The sequence below is a fragment of the Balearica regulorum genome, chromosome 1, assembly GCF_011004875.1.
Source record: "Balearica regulorum gibbericeps isolate bBalReg1 chromosome 1, bBalReg1.pri, whole genome shotgun sequence".
NCBI classification, from domain to species: Eukaryota; Metazoa; Chordata; class Aves; order Gruiformes; family Gruidae; genus Balearica; species Balearica regulorum.
The window spans coordinates 133,906,538-133,930,629 of NC_046184.1; the positions used below are offsets into that span (position 1 = coordinate 133,906,538).

Consider the following 24,092-nt stretch of genomic DNA (forward strand, 5'->3'; position numbering starts at 1 on the left):
AGGGACCTCTGTAGGTCATCTGGTCCAACACCCCCTGCTCAAGCAGGGCCACCTAACAGCCAGTTACCCAGAACCATTATCCAGATGGCTTTTGAATATGTCCAAGGATGGAGACTCCACCACCTCTCTGTGCAGCCTGTGCCAGAGCTTGGTCACCCTCACAGATAAAAAGTGTTTCCTGATGTTCAGAGGGAACCTCCTGTGTTTCAGTTTGTGCCCACTGCCTCTGGCCCTGGCACTGGGCACCTAACAGTCCCAAACACTCTCACAGTCTTCTCTGAGAAGGTAAGTCTCGGTGCTAGAGGAAAAAACAGCTTGTGTACATTTACTGCTTTATGGTGGGTCCTCGGAAGTCACAATTACTGAACCCTCCACCAGTAGAAGGACCTTTAGAAGAGAAGCTGGAAACGCTCCTTCTATTTACAGCCATGGGAACCACGTCCAGGCATGTCAGTCTGGCAGCTTTCACGCTCTGCGCTTGACACCAGAGACAGGACAGGTTTGAGTAAAATATTAGCCATCTTGACACTTCACATACTTCGATTTAGAATAAATAAAAACTGCAAAATAATGACATACTCCACGAAACTTTTTTAATTTGTTTTGGAGAATGAAAAGGACAATACTGAAGCTGTTTGAGGTTTGTTCTTTTTTATACGGCTAGTACTTATATGTTAGATACAATGCTTTAGGACAGCGGCAATGCTGTGACGTGTGTATCGACAGCTGAACAGCACTGCTGCCTATTTGCTTGCTCCGAGTATCGACTGTATTTCTCAAAGCTCCAGCTGCTGGAAGCAAGGGATTAAAAAAAAAAAGTAAGCTTAGCTTTAATTCTGAAAAATCTGCAGTCAAGCATTAAAAAGGTGCCCTGAATAAAGATTCAGGAGCCAGAAGGCACATTAAACAAACTTCCCATTTCATTTTTAGTTCTCATTGGTTTTAAGCCCACCTTGTGATTGTGAAAGCTGGATACATAAATTTCAGTCACCGGGGCTTGTATCACCTTGGTCAACGTGACACAGGGAAAGTGAAAATCAAAGTCTTTTAGATAAAGCTGGTTTTCCTACTAATGTCTTAAGTCCCTAAAGAACTTCTAAAATTTCATTTATTTTTACCACTTGTGATATGTATTGGCTTTTGCATTTCACTCAGCTTGGACAGTGAAAATGGACCAGACTTTCTGAGTACTGTGGCACAAGGCAGAATTACTGTTTTAAACCTTCAGCACCTGCCTACCGCAAACTGACACATGCAGCAAGCAAATTCACGTTCCCCTATATGTCACCCACTTCCCATCGTATTCAAAGATGCATAATGAAACTATTGTCACAAAATAACAGCTACTAACACATACATCTAGGTTGAGGATTAACATAAATAACTTTTGCCCTTAAAACAGATGAGAGGATTATATGGAAGCCTATTGTGTAGGCAGTAAATAATCAACCTGATTTTCTTTCAGACCAAAGCTAAATTTGAGGCCTGAATTATTACTTCTTCCCTAATGATAAAAGACAGCTGCATAAGGCACAATGTGCAGTGATGTCTTGAGCACAAAAATGAGAGCAACTCTCAAAAGGCTTTGCAAAATTCAAAAAGGAGCAATAAATACACCTATTCAAGGGAAATAAAAATTGAGATATTTATTAATTTTATTAGAACTAATTTTGATATCTCATTCCTCTCCTGTCTTTGATCTCACTTCTTCTCCTTGAGACTAAATAGATTAGACTGCTAATGAGGCAGCTTAGGATGTAAAATTACCTGCAGAACAGTCCTTCTCCCCGGGAGCTTCCCAAGCCCAGGCTCAGAGTCACCATTACCATAAGCTGCAGAGCAACTCCTGAGCTTGGGATTTGCATTCTCAGGAGATGCACACAGCGATGCTGTTATCTGAGGGAGCGGAAATCAAAGCGCATGAGGTCAGAGGACAATTTTTATCTGTCTGAAGAGACACCTTTTTTTAGCACTGTTTTTCAGGGAGATAAAGGCGCTCAGTCAGCTAAGGCCTGAGGTTTCCTTTCTGGCTCACACAGAAACTTTTCTATGCAGTTCTCTGAGAAATGCAGAGTTACAGAGCATACCTGCTACGGTGCAGGGTGGCTCACACATGCTTCTGATGTTGTTTTTTTTAAAAAAAAAATTACTTTAAAATGATGCCTTAGGTTTGATGCAAGCATTGAGAAAAGCAAGTGAGAGACAGAGATTCGCACCTTCTTTTACTAACTTGTGGAGTGTTATTTACAAATTCTCAATACCCTAGGATGATCCCACCCTTCCAGGATGCCAGCTGATGTTTCCAGGGCTGCCAGATAGAGAAAAAAGGGGAAAAAAAACCCAAAAAAACCCATATATAAACTCCTGCGTGTCATGATGCTATATTTTACAGAGTCACTGCTTTAGAAATGAGGTGACAACAAACTGGTCTCAGTTTTGGCTACCCTATTTAGAAAAAAGACCAATAACAGAAAGGATAAAAGTCCCAGAGAGAGGTAGAAAAACCAACTAGAGACAAAGAAACACCTGAAAAAGACAGGCTGAACAGATGGGAATTCCTCTGTCTGGAGGACTGGAGAAAAATAACACAGGAAATTATATTAAAAATACATATCAAATAATGAATGGCAAATGGAAAGGTAAAGCAGAAACTTGTGTAAATACATTTGTATAGAGTTTCTACTGCTGAGTGTGTATTACAGGTATTCCTCTGTCTCAACTTATAGAAGAGAGAAATTTCGGTGGTCAAAAGTAAAGCAGATGCTGGCCTTGAGCAGACTGCAGAGTCCATGCTTCAGGTTCCAGAGATGCCCGAAGAAATGCCAGCGTATCAGCCAAGGCAGTGTTCATCCAAAGTCTATTGACTGAACCATTTCTGACAACTTTGGGGTTCTTCCCTTTTCCTCCAACACTTTTTGGCACTGCCCAATGTCAGAGTGACATCCTGGATGAAATAAGCCAACCTGGAGCAACAGTTCCACGTGTTCTGCGTTAGCATTGCTATTAGTCTCAAATATTATTTCTGTAACTTTTCCTAAACTCTGTCGAGCAACTTCAGCTTTCTGTGCTTAAAGTTTGAACCAAGTGCAGGTTTCCACACACCGTTTTGATATACAGCTTGCAAAGCTGAAGTCCACAATGAGACGATTTCCACCCAGCCGACATGTCATGGAGAGGCCCCTGTGCTTCGTCACCTGCAGCCAAAGCCACATCTACAATCAACCAAACCAGAGCAAAGTCGTAACCTCATACATTTGTATGCGGGAGGAAAAGCATGCTGAGTCTCCCGGAGTACGAGCTGAAAACAGGACCAGCCGGGAAGCACCTGCACTCTGCTCAGTCTTTCCAGTCTGTGCAAAACCAAGCAATTGCAGGGTGCCAGGCAAATTTAGAAAACAAGGCAATGAATCAAACTAGAGGGAAGAGTAAAGAAGTATGGCTGAGGGTCCAACCCATTAAAATATGCTTTAAGCTAAGTCAGCTACGTAACTAAGGTGAGGGAAATCAAACTGCATTTTTCTTCCTCAAATTAGAGCCATTTACCTGTGGTGGTAAGCAGGAGGAAGACACCAGTAGCCCTTCTGCCCACCAGTTTTGACACAAACACCCATTACTTGTTTACTCTTGCTTTGACATAGCTCCATGTGCACTTAATGGCCAGATCTACTTGGAGTATGGTAAATTTGCAACAGCAATTTGAAAGGCTGTAGGAACAAACATACGGGCTTAAAAATATGTGTTACTATTTGCACTACTGCGGGCGAGCAGAGTAAATAGGTTGGGATGAAACATAAAGGCCAGTTCTAAATCAGAGCCCCCTAAACGTCCCGAGATGCCTGGATCAAAGTTCCCGGCTGAGGATTTTTGCAGTAATAAATTCAGAAAGTGCAGCCCTGACGTGGCAACTTCTGCATAACACAATCATCCAGATATCTGGAGAGCAATCAAAGCAAGAGCTTTTTTTTTTTTTCTTTTCCCCATGTGATATGGTGCTAAGCCCTGGAAACAAACTTTTTCCCAAGGAGGGCTCTTTTAATCCCAGAAGACATTCTGGCTGATAGCTTCAAGTGACTGATGACTCTGGCGGCACTGGTTTCTTCAGAGTCCAAGCTGAGACACCCAAAAGGGAGTTGCTTTTCAGTTGGCAGAGGATGGTGCCTCCCAACACGGCCTCCCTGGAGGGCTAATCACTTTTGGAAGTGCATACCTTCATCACCCAAGGCGATTACTCTGAAGGGAAATTGCTGTAAGAACTCATTAATGAAACAGGAAGCGATTATTTCTCCCTGAGTATACGGTGTCCTTTAGGCACAGGGCTGGAAAACAAGACCCAGGTGAGATCATTGCTGGCTTTTTCCTCTCAGATAAGAGCGTGAAAACTGTAGTAAACAATGCACGCTCTGTATCGCTCTGCTGAACACTGGTATCGCTGGCTTAACGCACCCTAAACCTGTGACAGACAGCATGAACTACTGAATTCCTTAAGTGATCCTGGAAGGGAACAGCTCATGTATCAAGTGGCAGCCCTACACCCAAGCCCCTCCTCATAGCAAGACATCCAGCAGAGCCTTTTTAAGCACATTATTCTTTTGTGCAGGGGTAGAGCAAGGTGGTGGAGGTACACTGACTTCCCTGCTATGGCAGAAACACGATTACTTTTCTCAAGTCACATTTTCACTCTGTTGTGGTCCCACTGGAGCTGACATACTGCCTCCTTCTCCACTTTCCTCCTCGTTGGGCTCTGCATGCCATTTGCTGTCACTGGGCTGGACACACTATCACTGCTCCACTACTGCTCCGCAGGGCGAGGAGGTCCTGGTGGAGGGCATGTGGCAGACAGACATGACCTCCATGTGTGCCAGCTGTTATACCCATGTTGCCTTGAAGACCACAGCACAGTTATGAGTAAGTTCCCTACATGAACCAAGGATGCGAAGTAAAAAAAATTACATTTCTTGTGGGAGTGGAATCCCCCTCTTCCTCCCTCCTTCCCTTCCTCCCTCCAGCAAAACCTAGACTAGATGCAATATACAGCACGGTCTTGTCTAGCTCATCACATTTCTGATGCATAAAGTATCCTCAAAATGTCCTCAGGTAAGACATTCTTCCTACCTCGTGCTATTTAAGTTAACAATCAATAAACGTAAACCAATTCAGGATTTAACCAGGAATACTGATTCGGCATTTAGGAGGGGGGACTACTGGGATAACACAGCTGGGACACAGCTAATGCCGCTGCCTCCAGACATGCCCAAAACGGTGGGCACCAATGGAGTGCTGGGGGCTTGAGAGCCTGCTGCAAGCTGACCTCACGTACCCAAGGCTTCCTGCTCCAAGGTGCGTTTGTTTGAGGGCACGCAGTGCCCGAGGGGCTGGCAGGGGAGGTAAAACAGCAGGAGCAATGAGACCACCAGGTGAAAGAGCTCTGACTCAGCTATGGGCTACGGATACCCAGGGATTTTGTTCGTTCGTTACTTTCCCTTTATTCTGCTTTGCTGCAGAAGTCATGTGAGCATCCCATCTAAGCAGGCATGCTTGTGAAGCAGCATTACCTTACAAACAGCAGAAGGATAAGAAAGGACTTTTGAAGCTTCTCCTATTCTTTTCTTTCCCACTAAGAACTTTTTTTCTAGAGCAGGAAGATGCATCTTTTAATTTTTAAGAAAGATTATTGGGATTGTGAATTTAAATATGGAGAGCCAATCTAGATTTGCATGAAGACACCCCAGAGCACCATCTAATTGTGAAAACTAAGAATGTAAGAGCCATCTAAATCCACCCCGCTGCCGACGCTGAATAGCTCCCTACAGGATATTTACAAGTTTTTAACGCCTTGGCCTTGTGCCTCACGTGCACCAGAGACACACTTGTAGGCCAATAAAACATCCCTTGTCATGGCTTAATGCTGTAAGAATTAATTTATCACTAATTATTTCCTCTTTTAAAGCCCTGCTCTTTGGATAGCTGTAACATAACTCTTAAAAATCATACTAGTTAAAGAGCAGAAGTATGCTGTCCCCTCCAGCTCCCTGCCCACAAAGGCCAGCTCTTCAAATGTTTTCCTTTTCCCAGTTTAATTTCAGCTCTTGCAGCTGATGAAGGGTTGAGAACACCGATCACGGGGGTGCTGGGGAGAACGGCTTGAGTCCCCTCGCTGCTCCTGCTTGGGCACCTCCAACCAAGGGTCTGCTGGAGGCCTTGGTGCCGTCCAGGTTACAAAAAGGGTGGTGCACCTCTTTGGGCTTAATCACGGAGAGAAGCCTGAATTTTGACAAAGCGAGGCCTGACAAAGTAAAGGTGAAGTTTTGCCTTAGCTGAAGCCTAAGGAAATATGATTTCACTTTAAATAAGTCTCCCTCCGTCTCTCTCATGTACACATAATCCCAATGTAAGTGATTTCATCTCTTGTAGTTGAAGGTCAGCCATTTCAACACTGTGTTTTTTCCACAGCAAGTCACAGTTTCTGCTCTCCTGGCAGATCTGCACAATCGACATCCTAAGTAAACCACAAAAGCGAGGCAATGTGAAGTTATTGGAGGCTTTTATTTTAATGTAGCACCCAGCTCCATATCACATACATTTTCCAAAATTAGATGGGCATAGTATAGAACACTATACATTTTGCAGCTTACCACGTGGACAGTCTGCAGCTGTGAAAACAAATTGCTTAAATCTGGCTATATCTACTTTATAAGTTAAAATTCAAATATATAATAGCCTCAGGGTATTTTTTTAGATTAACAATGATAATACTTGCAATATGATTTTTTTATATCAAAAAATCAGTAACAGAGTAAAACATAATGCATACGCTCATAGCACATTATCATGAAGATAAGCGAAAAAAGCTTCAAAATACATCATCTCTTCTCAAAGGTAAATACATCACTTATATATTTTTTTTCTCCTGAAAAAATACTTTTACTCTTTAGTCAGTAAAATATGTGGCTTCATGAGGGCCTTTCTTCCTTCTTTCATAACCCCGTGTATTTTCCTGTCAAGGACCATGTGCGCTGAAGGCCGAAGGGCTGATGGTGCTGGAAAACGGACACCCCTCATTCCCCAGCTAGCAACTCGCACAGCCTCACCTTCTCCTGATCTGGAAGCTCAGCTGGGAGGAAAACAGCTTATACACCACCAAAAGACAGTTTTCACATCGTGCCCACCCTAAATGCTTCCTGTGAAGGGTTCCAAGTCCCAACCACCCCTCTGGGGTCGTTTTACCCGTGCAAGTTGTCACCACCCTGTGCTGGTTAGCCCTGCCAGTGTCAAGGTGGGGCTGTGGGGATGAGAGGCGAACAAGTTCCTCTCCCCAGTGTGGATACAGAATTCCCAGCAGCAAAACTGCCGCCATGCATGTGAAAACAGTTTGGAGACAATCTTTTGAGTTAAAAAGGATATTCATCAACTTACCAATAACAAGGCTGAATCCAGTAATCACTGACGTTTTTGCTACGTCACCAAAACTCTCTGGAAGAGAGAACTGAGAACTGTCTGGAAAGAGGTGGTAATGTTCGCACTGCATCCTAGTGTAAAATTAATAACTAGGAGAAGAACATTGATCATGAAGGATTAATGTTTGTTCACAGGCAGTTTGTTTAAAGGAATGCCTCTGAAATGGAAGCTGTTTGCCTTGCTTAATTACCAGGTCATTACTTATATTTAAAGGCTCCGATAAAAATGGCTTGATCTACAAAGGCAACCAGTCACTACAGTAAGCTGGGCATTTTTCTTTTTTCACTACTGAATTACCATGTATTGAAACAAATATTTCATAGAAAGGTAACGGGTGATATGAACATTAACAGGTCTATAAGGAAATGCACGATCAAAAGGAAGACACGTGAGTGCACACTTACACACACATGCTGAGGAAGATCCTTATCTGCTCTGCCTAGTCTTGTCCTGCAGACAAAAATATTTAATTGTCCAAAACAGAATAGTTGCAGGAAATTGAAGACTTTGAAAGTTTCAGAAAGTAAATGTTTCTGCAAGAAATTATGATTTTGCTGTACCCACATTTTTCCAATGGAAAAATTTGAGGAAATCTGTGAGACTGGATTTAGATGTGAATTTTGACCAGTCGGGGTCTCTTTAATAGTAGCCATGAGCGTGGCTGCATGGAGCAACTGCCAGAAGCACTCACTGTCTACAGCTTCATGATGCCTTCTCTCCCTCTCAAAATGCTAACAGCCTCCCAAAAACAGACACACTTTTTCATTTTGCATTGGCTATCATGAATGCTTAAGCACTGAGACGTACTGAGGAGTAACTTCCTGCATCGTACATATAACACATCGACATTTCTCTTTGAATATTCTGCTTTACTCTCTATGTGAAGCGGTGTGTCGTCGTCATAGCCGACATTTCACCAAATGGAATACAAATCAACTCACACTCTAGACCTTGAAGCTGAGTGGGCCATTTCACTGCAACCCTAAAAATGCAGGGATGGTTAAATTTTTAATTTATTAAGTCCTGTGGTAGAGTAACAACTGAATAAATATTTCATTGTTGACTAACCAAGTATCCTAACTTCCAGTGAATGAAAAAAAAACCCAACCCTGTACGTTAGAAGGGAGACATTTGAAGAAAAGATATACAGCACACTTTTCCACTCTTCCTTTGAACAGCATCTATTCCATGAATAACCCAAGTGGAATAAATGGGAGATTATTCTAGAGGAAGTTCCTATCAAACATGAAAAAGTCCTCCACTGCCTTCTTTGTAATAATTGAAAAGCTTTCCTTAAAAAATCACCCACAGAATAAAAACCAAACTTGCCTTATGATTATTTCTTATTGAATAGTAGGGGCTTATTAACCAAATGACAATGTAAGAACTAAAAAGCAAACAAAAAGCGAGCACTTAACCTCATTAAAATCTCAGGAATGACTCAGTGTTATGAACATATGAAATAAATGATTATAACTTCTGAACAGCACCACTACTAGCAAGAGGGCAGCGGCTGTTTTGCAGCTTCCCGGAAGGGTTTGCAGTTCTCGCATTTTGTCACTGACCAGGAATGACCATCTGACCCCAGCTACGCAACAGTCGCACAGAAGTCCCCCCAAATCCAGAGAAACAGTTGTCGCTTCTTGACATAGTGATGTTTAGTTGAATTGAAACCAGTGCGTTACAAAAACAGATTTTCAGTAACAATTCTGTAAATGCTTATTTTCACCTTCAGACTTCTGGATCCATGACCCACGTCCATATCCCTTTCAGCAAAAGTAGGCTGTTTCCTCATCACTTCAAACATTCCCATTGATGTCTTATCTCTCAGCAAAACTTTTGGCTGCTCTGATGCCCTCTGATGCCCCACTGCAGCCGTTCCATGACGCACCCTGAAGGGAGGCTACCCAGCTGCTTCAAACCTGCTTCTCCTTCCTCTCAGCCCTAGGACCATCCTATAGCTATAGGGAGAAAGCATCACACCAACAACGGCAAAAAAACCTGCTGCACCGTTTCTGCAAGGCAAACGCGTACAATTAAATTAGGTCAGTGAACAACAGGATATAAGCACGTGCAGCATCATGTTTAAGATGGGTAACGGGTAGGTGACATTCCCTCACAGTGAAGCACGCACCGTATCTGTGGAGGGAGCAGGGCTGACATTGTTATGGCTGGAGTTGCCCAATACAAGAGTATCGGCCCAAGAAATAAAGCAACATTAGTTAGCCAGCTTTCATTGCGAGAACAGAGACCAAAGCCAACGACCACTGCATCCATGGAAAAATCCCCACAGGATTCAGTTGGCCCTGGATCAGACCCAGGTTAAAAATTAATCTTTGCTTCTTCATTTAGAAAACAGGTGGGCATTAGCAGCTTCATCCTATCAGTAGCATCTCTAGCGAGGTGCAAAGGAACCTTAACAAAAACCTGTTCTAGAAGGCCATTATTTCCATCACACATTTTGTAACCTCGTATATAGGACTTTTGCTATCTTTCTTCTTTTGGAAATACAGTTCTTGTACATATCCTTAAAGCAAATCAGCAGCTATTAAGACAACAAAGCAGAGTAATACAAATGTACATAGAACAGCTTTTATAAAAATGCCCCAAATGCGTTTTTAACCTCTTGTTAGAAATACACTGGTGGTTAAAAAAAAAAAAATTAAAAGAAGACAAAAAAGCTATAAGCCAGTGATCTCAAACATGCTACAAGTACGCAGAGACACTGGCAGTTGCAAGCAAGTGATCAAACACTGGTGAGAGGAAACAGTTATAGCTCAAAAAACAGGTAATTTTTTTTGTAATTTCCAAAATAATTAAATTTTAGTATTTTTTACTGTTCTCTCATATGATTCGAACTTATAAAATACAAGTTCTCTAGCATTCAAATACATCCATGATTGCATAATAAACAGTACTAAGAAAATAATTATCTGACATGTGACTGCAGATAAAGACTGTATGCCTAGTGAGTTTTATTCCTGTAGTATATTAAACCCACAGGTACTCTACCATGATACAATCCTTCAGGAATCAGTAACATCCAGAAGCCCATCTTAGAGGATGAGTTTTAAATTTAAGCAAGAATTCAGGAATGCTGTACCTCTTAATGATCGGGGCAGGACATCCTGCCAGAATGCGTATAAATCAGAAATTCTTTACATAAATAAAACAGTCTCAGGTTATTCATTTCAGTGATAAACTGCATTTACACATTAGGCTGGGAAGAAGGAGGGGAAAAAAAAGGCGAAGCATCCCCTCCTGCTCAGAAATATCCAGCAGTCAGACATTTGTTTTCTGTACCTTCTTCACCTGCAAAGGCAAACGCGTGCAGCGGGGTGAAGGGAGACCCGACAAGCGGGTCCTCCCTGCCGCCACCACCTTGGCAAGGAACCCTGATCAGCCGCGCCGTGCTTCTCTCCTTGCAAGGCCGTTGGGAAGCGGGCTCTGCTCTTGCCCGGCGGTGTGGGAGGTCACAAGACGGTGACGGGACGTAGCTGCTCCAGCTGCGTTTCCAAGGCAATTCGTTCCTTGTGAACCTCCTGCGGGACGGAGAGAGATGCGCTGTAACTTTTGGGATGCTCACATGCACCACCCTGCTCCAGTGAAAAGCAGCCAGGCAAACCACTGGCATTGACTAGAGGCTCGGGGCTCTGCTGTTTAAAGTAACTCTCCTTGTGGTCTCAAAACAACGTACTAATGCCACACGACCTCCCCGCACAGCCGTCTACTCCCTCCTCCTTACAGAGGGGCAATACGGAGGCTCAGTCACTTGCTGGGGAGATCATGGAGAGGAGCAGGCATCCACTGGCCAGTGGAATAGCTTGGGATGCAGCAAAGCTGGCCACAACTGGCCATTTTTACCAAAGAAAATCAGGCTATTTTGAAATCACATTTCCCCCAAAACTACTTTTTGAGAATTTTTGGTTCACACAACCAACCTCTTTCCTTTAGGAAATGAACCAGACTTAGCCCTTCTAAGACAACACAGGCTTTGCAATCTACGTCTTTGACAGCTGTGGCAGGAAGATCATTAGTCTCAGTCAGAAACTAACCGCGAAGGCTTTGGGGATCAGTGATTTTGGGAAGTCTGTCCTGGTCTCGAGGCTGCCCCTGTGTTAAGGGGCACCCGGCTCTCACTGACCTCCCATCAAAGGGCTCCCCAGCCCGCATGGGAGCCGGGCTGACCTGCGACTCCTCCAAGATGTGGTACCCCAGCCCGGGAGCACACTTGAACACTCCCCACGCCTCGGTGCAAACTCAACACGCCTGAGGGGTACCTGTCGAGTCTTCTGCTCCCCATAAAAATATCAAGGCCCTGCTCCATCAGAAAGCTTCCAGGCAGCAATACGACTTGAAGGACAAATCTAGCTTTCTGCACTTGTGTGAACTCAGGCAAATCTCTCTGTCTTTACGTGCTTCCTTCACCCTACTGTAAAATACAGATAACAGCACTGGCCTGTTTTGTGAAGGTTGGGGAGTTTAAGCACGCTGAAGATAGTGCATGGAAGCAGATAAGACCTGAGCCAAGGAATGATGGCAATGTGCTGTCAGTAAAAGCTTTCATCTCCGTTCTTATTTCAATCGCTGTCCTACATTTTGCTATGATTTCAGTATAGCGCATCCACCCTGAATTTCACTTGGGAGATCCTTGAAAGCCAGTTAAGAAATTATGTTAACATGGAATCAAACTTTCACCTCGACTGAAGACAAAGTGTAACTGGGGGTTCACCTCCCTTTCCAGACAAGCGTGTTCATAATATGCAAGGAAGAAAAAGCTGTAGTAGATGAAAAACTAAAGTCTGCACTACCTTTGGACTGAGACCACAGAAAAAAACCCAGAGCTGATATATGTAAGAAAATAGCCCCTTGAGAACACGTTAAAAGAAAAGTCATCAGACATTAAAAATCAGTGCTAGATGTTCACATAAAGCACAGTTTAGCGAGTCCACGTATACCAAATGCCTGCCTCCATGAGACAGTTACGTAGCACAACTGATCAGAAGACAAGCAAGCTACGCTTGAGTTGCTCTTCTGCACTGGGTGACAACATCACACTATCAAACTTCTCAGAAAGACAAAGTTCACCCTTTAGACTAACTGCCAGTGGAGCTGTAGGCCCATAGGTTGTAACTTTTGCCAGAAAGCCTCATCCTACCCACACATACAGTACAGTTATTCCCTTCCAGAAAGCAGGAAATAATGCAGAAGGTTTCATCTGAGAGGATGAACAAGATTCTCTGCTGGAGGTGACACGTAACTGATTGCAGGGAGCTTTGTCACCGATTTTCAATGCATTCCTTACCTTCAGCTGCTGCTGGAGCTCACTGTTCAACCTGGCGAGCACAGCATTGGTTTCTTTGTTTTTCCGTATAGCGGTCTGAATAGCCCTTTTCTGCTTGGAAGACTGTCTGCCAGACAGATAAATAGAAAACATTTCAATTAAGAGCCTCAACAGTGGCTGATGTGAGAAGACCAGCTATCCATTTTGTGTTTCTGTGCTCTACACACACTGGACTACACTTCAAAGACAAGGTACAAACTACAGATTCAAGAGAAGGAAAATGTAACATGGAAAAGAGATGGCTGAATCAGGTAGACTACTTGAAAGTAAAATGGTCGCACTTGTTAACCTGAATGACACAAACATTTTAGGCTGTCTCAATTATTTCAAAATCATTGCAGTCTGATTCAATTTATGAATAATCCCTGCATAGCTGTGCTTATTGCAGCATCTTTGCTTTAGCTGTTTTCAGACACTTGTAGAGTTGAAAGACTGAGGAGTGGTTAACAAAATACAAAAATCATTCTATGTGGAAAGAAAGGACATTTGCATGACAATGCAGTCTCAGATTTTTTGGGGTACTGCTGATTCTGATGTTTCTTTACTTCAGAAATTAATCTTTATTTCATTCAAAGCAGTCATTTCCACCAAAACCACCTGATGTCACAAACAGCAACAGGTAGATGGCTTACAGACTTTCCTCATCTCTTTCGCTACTTAAATAAAAGATATACAAAAGATTTCTCTCCTATTATTATTATTATTGCTCTATAGCCCATGGTAACTGATGTGGAGGAAATTACAGTTAGGCAGGCAGGTACAAAAAGAGACAACTCTGTACATAGGGACCAACCTATTCCAAGAAACAGAGGTAACAACAGGAAAAAGGAAAGAAAATACTGGCTGAATATCCAAGCCCTTTTCCAAATGGATTATTTTAAAGTTTTACATGAGGCATCGAGAGGTCCTTATGACCAATTTGATCTAAAACAGATGCCCTGTTTAAATAAGGTCCATAGTGGTACACAGTCCCCGTTAGCTCTTTTCTCTTAACAGAGCTGATGGCACTGATCTTTGCAACGCAACGCGTTTCACAGCGCAGGCAGGTCTTTATGCTGCTGTTTCCCAGTAAACTGTCAGTTTTCTGCTTCAATATTTTGCTTCAAACTACTCTCCATAGGCTATAAAGTAATAATGATAGGAAAAATAAAAACCAGGGCGATATACCTCCGTGGTCATTTAAACATTTTAGGAAAGATATAGACAAAACAGGATTAAGTTGAGATGCTAACAAATGCTGTTATCTTTCTTCGAACCACTACGGAATATGCACTCCCAAAGCACAAAATAGCACTTTAAGGGCATCCTACGAGTCTTATTACTTATTCTAATCTCCACTTACGCAGCACAGATTCAGTCTACTGATAAACAGTTTGCCAAGAACTGCTCAGCTGATTTAGGCAGCTCGGTTTTGTTTCAGACTGAACGAGATGTCTTCGCAAGGCTTCGGGTGAAGGTGGACTATAACGTGCGCGCACTGTTTCAGTTGAGGGAGACGTATAGACCAAACAGGGCTTACAGTGCCTTCACTTACCATTCGTACAGCCCCTTCTCCACTGCTAATAAATAAGCATATAGTGAAATCCCTACAAGTCTTTCTTGCTGACAGCTTCAACAGCTATATTTATGACAGCAAACAACACATGCTGGGTTTGGCAATTACCGAATTATCACAAGTGGTCTATGGCTCGGCTCATACCAGTGGTGAGCTCATTTCTAACCCACCTTGCGATGAAGAACTACCCTAAGGATATGACCAACATCAAGCATTTCATGACTCAGTTTCCTAGGCAGTTATCTGGTCATGTCTGTCCACGTGAATAAGCAAAGTTCCAGAAGCTACGTGCAAGGCAAAAACACACACCCGCAGAGCTAAAAGGAGTTGTGTTAGAGATGCTGGTTGAACAGCTAGGCTTGCTCTTCAGACATGTCTACCAGATACAGAGGTAGGACACCTCTGAAGAGGCTATCAATCAAATATTTCCAACTTACACAGTCACTACAGACTTCATCTGCCTTTGAGAAGACAGACGTAGATTTCAGAGACCCGTACCTTGTGAAGCATTCTCAAAACCAGAACTACTAAGCACAAAATTATGCAAAGAGCAAACCCTGCTACATCAGATCTCACGGTGCGGTTTGGCATGCTTGGCACAGGTTTTTACTTTTGGACTGGGAGGTGAGGCTTGACTGCTGGCAGGGAAGAAGTCACATTTATAGTGGGAGAAAGCTCGGGGGTCTCCAGCCCCTGCGCCTCTGTCCGGAGCTTCCTGCGGGTGGGTTTGGAGGGCGGCTGAGAGAGAACAACCTCCTGCAAGGGAGAAGCACAGCAACATTAAGTCAGGCCATGTGTGTCCCGTCATTAGGCTGGGGAATACTTGTGACACTGAAATTGCTGACAGCTGGCCAAAGATTTCATAATTTAAGGAGGTAGAGAGCTTAATTCAAATTTGGTAATAGCCTCTCAGGTTTCTGACTTTGAAAAAAAGGAACAATAACTCCTGCAACCCCTTAATGAATGAAATGATTATACTGGCGTTTTGTCTTCATCTGGATGACAGGCTCTTCAGAACTGGATTGTATAGCTCTGTGCGCATTTGGGGAGCGGAGGGAGCAGTATAAATACAAAGACTAGCCCCTAGTTAACCCAGAAGCATTAAAACCAAAACAAGATTTATTTTTAATCATGCTCAGTTGGTAAAAATCAATAATCAATCACTTGCATCCCAACTTACTACCTCACCCATCTGGCACAGAATCTCTCCCTTCTCCTCCCCTCCTCTCTTACTTGAAGCAACACTGAAAATAGCTTAGAAAGACACATGTATAAAATTATCCATGCAAAATTAAGATGTTGGAAGTGTAGAAGGACAGTTACTTCTCTTGATAAGTTACATCGGAGAGATAAGTCTAGTTTGTAGGTAAAACAGTGTCTTGGATTTTTATGCCTTTAATGGTAAGCGTTTTCATTATTTTATATTAAGACATCCTTTCTTTTGCAATGAGAAGTAGTTTTAATGACTTAAAGCTGTTTTAAATGTGAAACATAAATATATCCTTTCCAGTGTATTTTATTATCAGATCTCTCTTACAAGGGATGTAACTATTACTGTTCCGTTTCATGAATGAGAAAGCTAAGACTCAAAAAGATGAAGTCACTTGACAAAGGTTATACATTTAGTGTCACAGTCAAGACCAGAGACAAATTTTATTATCACTTGCACAGTGCACATTTTACTGGGCCAGACTATCTTCCTTATGACGTTTTAGCCAAATGTTAATAAAATAAAGAAAAAAAATTAAATGAGGAAGCATTTAATGACCCAGCAATCATTAGAAAAAAAACCAAGAAACACTGTAGGAAGCAGCCTGACTCGGCAGAAGAGACTACGAGTGATACAGAATGAAACCAACATAAGACCATCAATAATTAGTATTAGAGGGATTACAATTATTAGAGGAATTAGAATTATAAGGAAACAAGGGGTTTCAAAATTAAAAAAGAGTTCTGGCATTACTGAAAAAAAAAAGATCTAAAAATATTATGAGATCTTTTGATCAGGATGTCAGCACATCAGCACTGCAGAGATAATACCATGCTCTGAAATCCTATGCACATGCACAGCTCCCCGCAAACACACAATGTACGGGCAAGTGAGGAACTTGCGTATGCCTTCTACAACTATAAACTGGTGGGATGCCAAATGCACAATCCCAGTCTACCTTGAACTGCCAAAAACCTACCAAACCCATAGGATAAATCCCTTTTCCATTTCAAATGCAGTGCTGGAAGAAATGATCCAATATCTAAAAGCAGAGCCCTCCGCAGGGGCTCTTTGTCTGGCTGCTGTTGCACCAGGCTTTGGAAGGTGGGTCAGCACCGCACCCACAACCTGCCTCCTGCACCCCACAGCCCGGAGCTTCTCTGTATTCTAGGTATCCAGGTGGGATGAGGGTGAGCATGAAGTAGGTGGACCACAAGGATTTCATTTCCCCAGCAGAGCTGCAAAGTGGAGCAAGGAAGAAGCAAGACCAGGCTAGTAGTAGCATACAGTGAGCACAAGCGGAGCAAGGACTCTGCCTGGAAAGCCCTATCACATATGGGGAATGACAGCGGACATTTGTCTGTGCCTCCCCTTAGGGTAAGAAGTGGGATGATGCTCCCTGGGCAAGGTACATACTACATACAGCATTTGTCAACAGTTCTTGGTTGGGCTGAGCAAAGGTCTTGCAGGTTCTCCCTGGCTGCAGGAGGGGCTGGAGGGAGGACGATCTGCATTTGCCCCCCATCAAAACCTGTTCTGGCTGGGGCTGGTGGAAGGAGGCGGTGGGAACATAACCAGGAGTGGGCCACTCCATTCCTAAGCAAGGCCCTCTGAGGAGTGCCACTGCAATTTCGGTGCTTACCTTATACAAATGATATGTTTGTACAAAAACATATCAGAAACTGCACATCTCGAGCAAATCTGTCTCAGACTATGTACATTTAGTGGCAGATCCTGACCTCTAGCAAACAGGTGCGTTTACATCAAAACCGAATCCTCAATAACTGGAAGCAAGAAGCGCACCACAATTTGGAAGAATTACAGCGAGACAGGGGTCTTGTTTGTCTTCCCTAAGGCTCCACAAGCCCCTATTGATTTGAAACAAATGGCAAGCTGCCTCTCTTAAAGCACGTGCATCAATGTGTATGTACTAAGAGCTTTCTTAATGATTTATCTGAGCTGATGTCACACGCGATCCCGGTTTTCTCTAGCGTCTTGACCTCCAGAGAAGGTAAACATGTGAAAACGTAACCTTAACCCTCTGTTTAATTGCTTTAAAACTTAAAACAACCACATTTGTTGATGAAGGCAAATCACTCCACAATGGTACAACGCATGCAGCTCTCACCTTTTTTGCTGAACTGTTTTCTTCTGCCTGTGACGGAGGTCTATTCATCTGAGGATGTAATTCAACCTCAGATGGTTGCTCTGTCTGCAACAACAAATCAGTCATTGCTACACCCAGAAAACGACTAGCAGTCACATACAATAAAGTCAATGAAAGGAAATGTTACACAGAAAAGTTACTTTAACAATTCAGCAGTAGGGGAAATGGAGATCTAGGGTGACAGCTGAATGGATGGCACATGTCTTCTGCAGATTTTTAATGAAACCCTTTTCTTGCATTTTATTGTGCTAAGAAAACAAGAGAAAAGATTTTCTGTTAAGTGTTAGGAACCATGTCTCTGAACGTAAATGACCTAATACTCAGAATTTCTTCTAGAGTTACCCTTACAGCCTAAATACTCAGAGAAAGACTGAGGGAGGTGGATAAAAGCTAGAAAGATCTTGGATGCGCCCTGTCACCTTATTATCTCCTGAAACCGATGAAAATTCATTGGAGTAAGCCTCTGTCTTTGAAGTTTGCAAGGCTGGAGTGAGAAAGTCTGAATTATACCAAAAATTCCAGTGAAGTTACTGAAAACACAACTCATAAAAGAAGCCAAATAAATCTTGCCTCCTCCCTCCTCATGTTTCAAACGGAAACCAAGCTGAACGCTCACCACACAGGTCCACACTTCGGCAAAACAAACCACCTCCCCCCGGCACATCTGACCAAGCACCAAATTAAAACAGGGGGTTAATCCCTTGCTTTGCCTCTCCTGAAATCTTCCCGCATCTTTCAATTTGCTTCCCCAGGACAGGGCACAGCACATCAGCTAAGGGAGGGCGGCAGGATTTGGAGCTGCCTGTCCCCGGGCAGCAAACACGGTACAAACACGGTGTGGCTGTTTTCTGTCCAGAAGGTACAGGCTGGCTCTCCAAGATGGGGGAAGGCAGGCAGGAGCAGGAGGCTGAGGGCACCTGGCACTGGCAGACAGCCTCTCTTCTCCTCTTTCCCAAATTCTGCCAAGCTGGAGCCACGTTGACAATGCCCACCCGGGTAGGAGAGGCAACCCACCATCCTGCTCTCTCCTCAAAAAAAGGCTTGTTTCTACACAGGTGAAAGCTTGCGTTTAAAACCAAGTTCAAGGCAAACCTCAAGCTTTAAAGGAGCCAGGATTTTAGCCATAATAATAATAATAACAATAATAGCCTGTTATACACTAAAGAACCTAACTCACTGTTGGCAAGAGGTTTCTGCATAGGCTCATCAAGCTCAAGCTTAACCATAAGTTAAACAAAAATGACAGGAAGCACAGAATTTGGTATATTTAAAAAAAAGGAACTTTTTCATACCATTTCCATTTCTTCCATAGCACACACCATAAGAGCCGTACAGAAAGCTGCAGGGCGAAAGTGGTTCTGCCAGGTTACTGCTGTTCTCCAACCATATGATGGCAAACATGTGCACAGAGGAGGGAGATTTGAGATCTTTTTTTAAAACACATGTGAAATTCCTCTGGAGAGGAGAAAAACGTGTTTTGGCTGACAAGATTTCTCTCCTTCCCCTCTCCTAAGTGGGCTACATCTGTACTGTTATCTGATGGTTAAAAAACAAAACAAACCCACCCTGTAATTTTCAAGTATTATTTGAGTATTAATATTGTAAATATTTGGATTTTAATAACTATTGCATACTAACATTTTTAATTCTGGAAAGCTTTTCATGGCTGGAAGTGCTGCTTCTATAACTGTAGATTTCTGGTACAAATAGGAGAGTGAAATGGAAAAAGGCAATCTCTTTTTCTGTCTACAAAAATCAAAAGACCATTAAAAGTCCATTTAATGCAACAGAGCATTTCTTTATCAGCAAGCTGAATAGCCCATAACCTCCCTGACTTCTACAACCACTTTTTATATATTTGAAAGAAATGAAGACTCTAAGCACTGGTAACAGTAGCCTCGCAAAGCCCATGAGGCTTTCATGAATGATTTGGGGACAGCAAAGCTCAAATACCCAACAGAAACGTGCAATAAAATTTGGGCCCAAACCACAAGACTTTGACAAATCATTCATTTAGGGGCAGCAAGAGTAAACATAGTCTTTCAGAGCACCAAGCAATATGTACACTATAAACTATAGCCTTGCTGCACAATGCAGAGGAATGACAGAGGTATACGAGAGCCAGCTCTTAATGACTTTTCTTGGACAGGGAGCATAGGTACTGCCCTAACCTGGCTGGGCAGGCAGTTTCTGATGCTCACACTCTTGTTGGAGTCTATGTTAAATCTTCTATCAAAAGCAAGAATACAGTAACTTATTCCAGAGAATGAAAGCAGACCAACCCCATGTTATTTATGCATAGATAAAATGCAGCCTTTCAGGAACGAATGTGTTCAAACAGCGTAGAAGTAACTAAATAAACTGGTACCCTAAAATGTCAATTGAAAATAAGCAGGAAAATTGACATCACAGTAAGACAAAGGACCTGGAGGGAAAAGAAAGGAAAAAAAAGAAAAAAAGAAAAAGAAAAAACCCCAAAGTTCTGCAGAAACCCCCTTTTTTTAAATGGTCTCATTGCAGGAGAATACCGTTTTAAACTGAAAAGGGAAAAAAGGGTAAACTTAGTGTTCTAGAAGAAGCAAATATAAATTGGAGTGCTGATGCCAAAAATGGTAAGATTTCAAAATTTCCAACATTTCGATATCACAGTTCCTAGCAATGCAAGATACACTTTTTCCTAGCTGAGTGTTGTGATGTGGCTGTCAGCCGTACCCACTGGCTGAGGTTGGGCCACCAGGCTGGCCGCTCCTCTCCACTGCCAGGACGTGAGAGTGGCAAAGCTCAGCAGCCAGAGGGACAGGCGCTGGCTGGAGCAGCCAGGTGGTAAAAATAAATAAACGGTTACATTTCCCCCCCCCCCCCCCCAAAAAAAAAAGAAAAAAAAAAGGGAAACAAGAAAAAAAGAAAAAAGAAAAAGGAAAAAAGAAAAAAGAAAAAGAAAAAAATGAAAAAAGAAAAAAATTTTAAAAAGAACGCGTTCTGGTAGTTCAGCTCATGCATCAGGAATAAAACCAAGTAACTGACATGTCCCTAAAGTGCCACCTAGTGGCATGCGGGACAGGCCATTTCTGAGCGGTTTGCTTGGAGGAGAGCACCCAGAAATAGCTGTCTGCATTATTCAGAGCCTGCAGACGGAGCCTGCCCCGCAGGGTGGGTGGGTAAGCCTCGGCTCTTTGGAGCGTCCCCTTCCCTCTCATGCAGAACCTGGCTCTACGCATTCATGATCTGCTGGCAGAGCTGCAAGTTCTCCTCTACGAGAGATCTCCATTCCTCAGAGCGATGTGCCTCCAACACAACTGCCCAGGCATACAAAAATCGATATGCTGTTGCAGGGGATTTTGTTTGGGGAGTGACAGCATTTAACCCAGGCAAAATCTTTTGTTTAACTGCAACGTGCATCAATGCAAAGATGGTTTCCTGATTCAGCTAAGTCCTCTAGGCAAGGCCTGAGAGGCTTTACGAATACGTTTGCAAAGGCTGGTGTCTCCCCCCACACTGGTCCCACATGGTCTTTAAAGAAAAAATAACTCCTGCTTTTTCTTTTGGCAGAGGGATTCTTCAGATTTCCCTTCCTTCACTGACTTGGACGTGGGGTGAAAGCCAGTCCTTGCAGCCTTCAGGTGATGGGCAGAGCGAGACTGACTCCAGGATACTCCAGTCCAGGCTCCTACACTGGAGTGTAAGGCAAAGGTGATCCACCAGGAGCAGCTGAGGTGGGTTCCCTTTAGTTCTTCATTGTTTTTATATCATGTTTAGTACAGTCTTTGGGCAACTCATTTCTCATTCAGAAACACAGCAATAAACTGCATCCCTCCATCAGAGCAATAAATGTCTTCAAGTTTTCCCACATTTTTGAAACTTCTCACCATTATATTAGGGTTTAAAATTCTTCACCACTGGTTTATAGAACTGAGAGATTATACATTATATGCAACATGGTCTTCCAAACGAAAATTCAGTGACAGGAGTGTAAAAGTGCACCTCATTCATGCCCACACAATGGAGTAAGCTACTGACACAGGAAGCACTGCTGTGGCTGGGTCCATATCCAGGGTCATAGTAGCTGGGCAAAGAAAATCCTGCTGATGTGCATTACCAGCAGTGCAAACGAGACTTTGCAGACCAGGCCTAAGAGCTTCTTGATTTTGGGAAGAAGAGTAAGCAACCACAGAAAAGAGCAAGACAGTGTCCTATTCTGAATCTCCTGAAGAGCTTATCTTTGCAAAGACCAAAGTCCATTACTAACAGGCAGCACCTCTTTTTTCCCCGCACAGTCTCCCCACAATATGAGCACAGCCTCACATTTTCTAGGAAAAGCCATACCCTCCTCATTCTTCCAGGCACCAGATAAAACTGGGCAACAAAGTTTCTGTACAACAGCCATGGCCAGAGATCAACCTGTGGCCTACGGCCAATATTGAACATCAGGACAGATAATTCCTCATCGTTAAGGAGAGCATTAGGAATCGCAAATGCTCATTATTTCATCGCATGATCCTTGACCAGCCATTCATACTCTCCTCACTGCTCCATGTGACGATACTTAACAGGACCTTTCTACAAGAATATGTAATACTCACTTAAGCATTAAGTGCTTCAAAAGCCTCAGATGAAAAATTTTCATAACTGTAAGAGAATGCATTACCTTAACAACTGGTTCCTCACTTACATTTCCAGTTCTTTTGCTTTGTCATGCTGGATTATATGTAGATTTCACACCCACTTTTCAAGACAATCCATAACTGATCTTCCAGAACGGAAGGTGTACGTGGAGCTTTCATATTTCCGTTACCCGAGTGCCTTTTTGCAAGAGGTGAAGTATATATTCAATCTTTCCCACAATTCAGTCTCGCCTACATTTCTGCTCCGGCTAACTCCACCCATGGAAACAGTCCCATTGCAGTCAATGGCACTACTCACAGAAATGAAATTATCTCTGTTCATTCATTGGAATAGCCCGTAATCATTACCTATACAGTGCCACTGCTTAGCTTTGCAAAAAAGTATTGAGAACAGCTTATCTGTAAGAAAAAGTAGGATACTAAATATGCTTAACGCTCAGTATGTACCCATTGCAATCTTCTATCATGTCTACGTAAGTTCATTTAAGAGGTATTTTGCTCCTTTCTAAACATTCATATTTTTGCGCTTAATGCCAATATCTAAGAAGTCAAGATGTCTCAATTCCAGTTTCTGCAAGTCTTGTGCATCCCACACCGAATCATCAATTCTTTTTAGTGCTTGTTACAGAAACTGAAAATGATAGGATGGAAGAAAACCCATAGGGATGCAAATGCAACAAGCTGCCAGGGTCTTCATCTCCTGCCTGCTTTCTTAGTGCTGTGCAGCCCTGAAGTTTTGATAAGCTTTTTCTTTCCCCGAGCTATGTGAGGGCTGCTGATAAGGTTGAGGAAATAGGCAGTAAATACAAACAAATTGCTGCAATGTTGAGCCCATTCGCAAGGAAAGAATAGGACCCAGATGGAAGCATTAACAATCTGTGTTAATACTCCATTTCCACAAAACCAGATTAACGTAAGCTAGAAAGGGGTATGTGCATTCCACTGGAGAAACAGGCATTGGATTCTCAGCTTTTTTGTTGTTGTTTTTACAATAAATGTGAACCAAATTAAAAAAATCATTATGACACATTCTAATTAAGATACTCGCCCTTCTTCGACTCTTCCAGAAACCTCTTTAGAAAGGATTTTATGGCATCCATCAACTACTCCCCAAATTCAATTTTAACTGTGGTACTTTCCACCACTTCTTAAACTGTAATTTATTTTGTCTGGCCGTTTTAGATTTAATATATAATTTTCATGAGAGGAAGATAATCCACTTGTATTATATTAAAGTGGCAGATGGCAACATCTTACATGTTACAGAAGACTTTCAGTTTTATCACAGTTACAGGCTTCTTCAGTACCTATTGCACTGATTATACAACATATGTTATTCCACAACCAAAACTGTGGAGTTGATAAAAAAACCCACCCTCTTCTCGCACAGTGGTTGTAAATGCAAGTTAAAAAAGTATTCCTTTGGTTAAATATAAAATGGTTGTCTGGGAGAATATCATCACGTATACGAAAAGCATGCTGCCAAAAGCAAAATCTTCATCCTTTTTTTTGTAATTTTTACTTCTATAACAAAAAAGTTCCTTCCTGTAAAACTCCAAGTGTCCTCCCAGCACTTGAAATTCCTCACATAATTTCACAGATTAAGGTGGCACCTCAGCTGGCTGAACATTTTCTCCAAAGAACCCGTAACAGACATCAGCAAACCCTACCTCATCCTCCATGTATATCGGTTTTACCAAAAGATGTTGGCCATAGGAGGACCCCTGGAGCAGCTCCCA

At 42.6% G+C, this 24,092-nt stretch overlaps 1 protein-coding gene across 2 annotated transcripts in view; it reads right to left on the minus strand.

Annotated features, from left to right (window-relative positions):
• Nucleotides 1-6,524: 6,524 nt before the first annotated feature.
• Nucleotides 6,525-24,092, minus strand: part of REPS2 (RALBP1 associated Eps domain containing 2) — a 105,798-nt gene continuing 88,230 nt past the window's right edge. For both annotated transcript variants that reach the window (XM_075775969.1, XM_075775959.1), the window contains exons 15-18: nt 17,693-17,776; nt 14,965-15,110; nt 12,761-12,866; nt 6,525-10,997 (exon numbers count right to left, since the gene is read on the minus strand). In XM_075775969.1, coding sequence (XP_075632084.1) covers nt 10,929-10,997; nt 12,761-12,866; nt 14,965-15,110; nt 17,693-17,776 — 405 coding nt within the window. In that variant the 3' untranslated portion in view covers nt 6,525-10,928. The remainder of the gene's footprint in view (nt 10,998-12,760; nt 12,867-14,964; nt 15,111-17,692; nt 17,777-24,092) is intronic.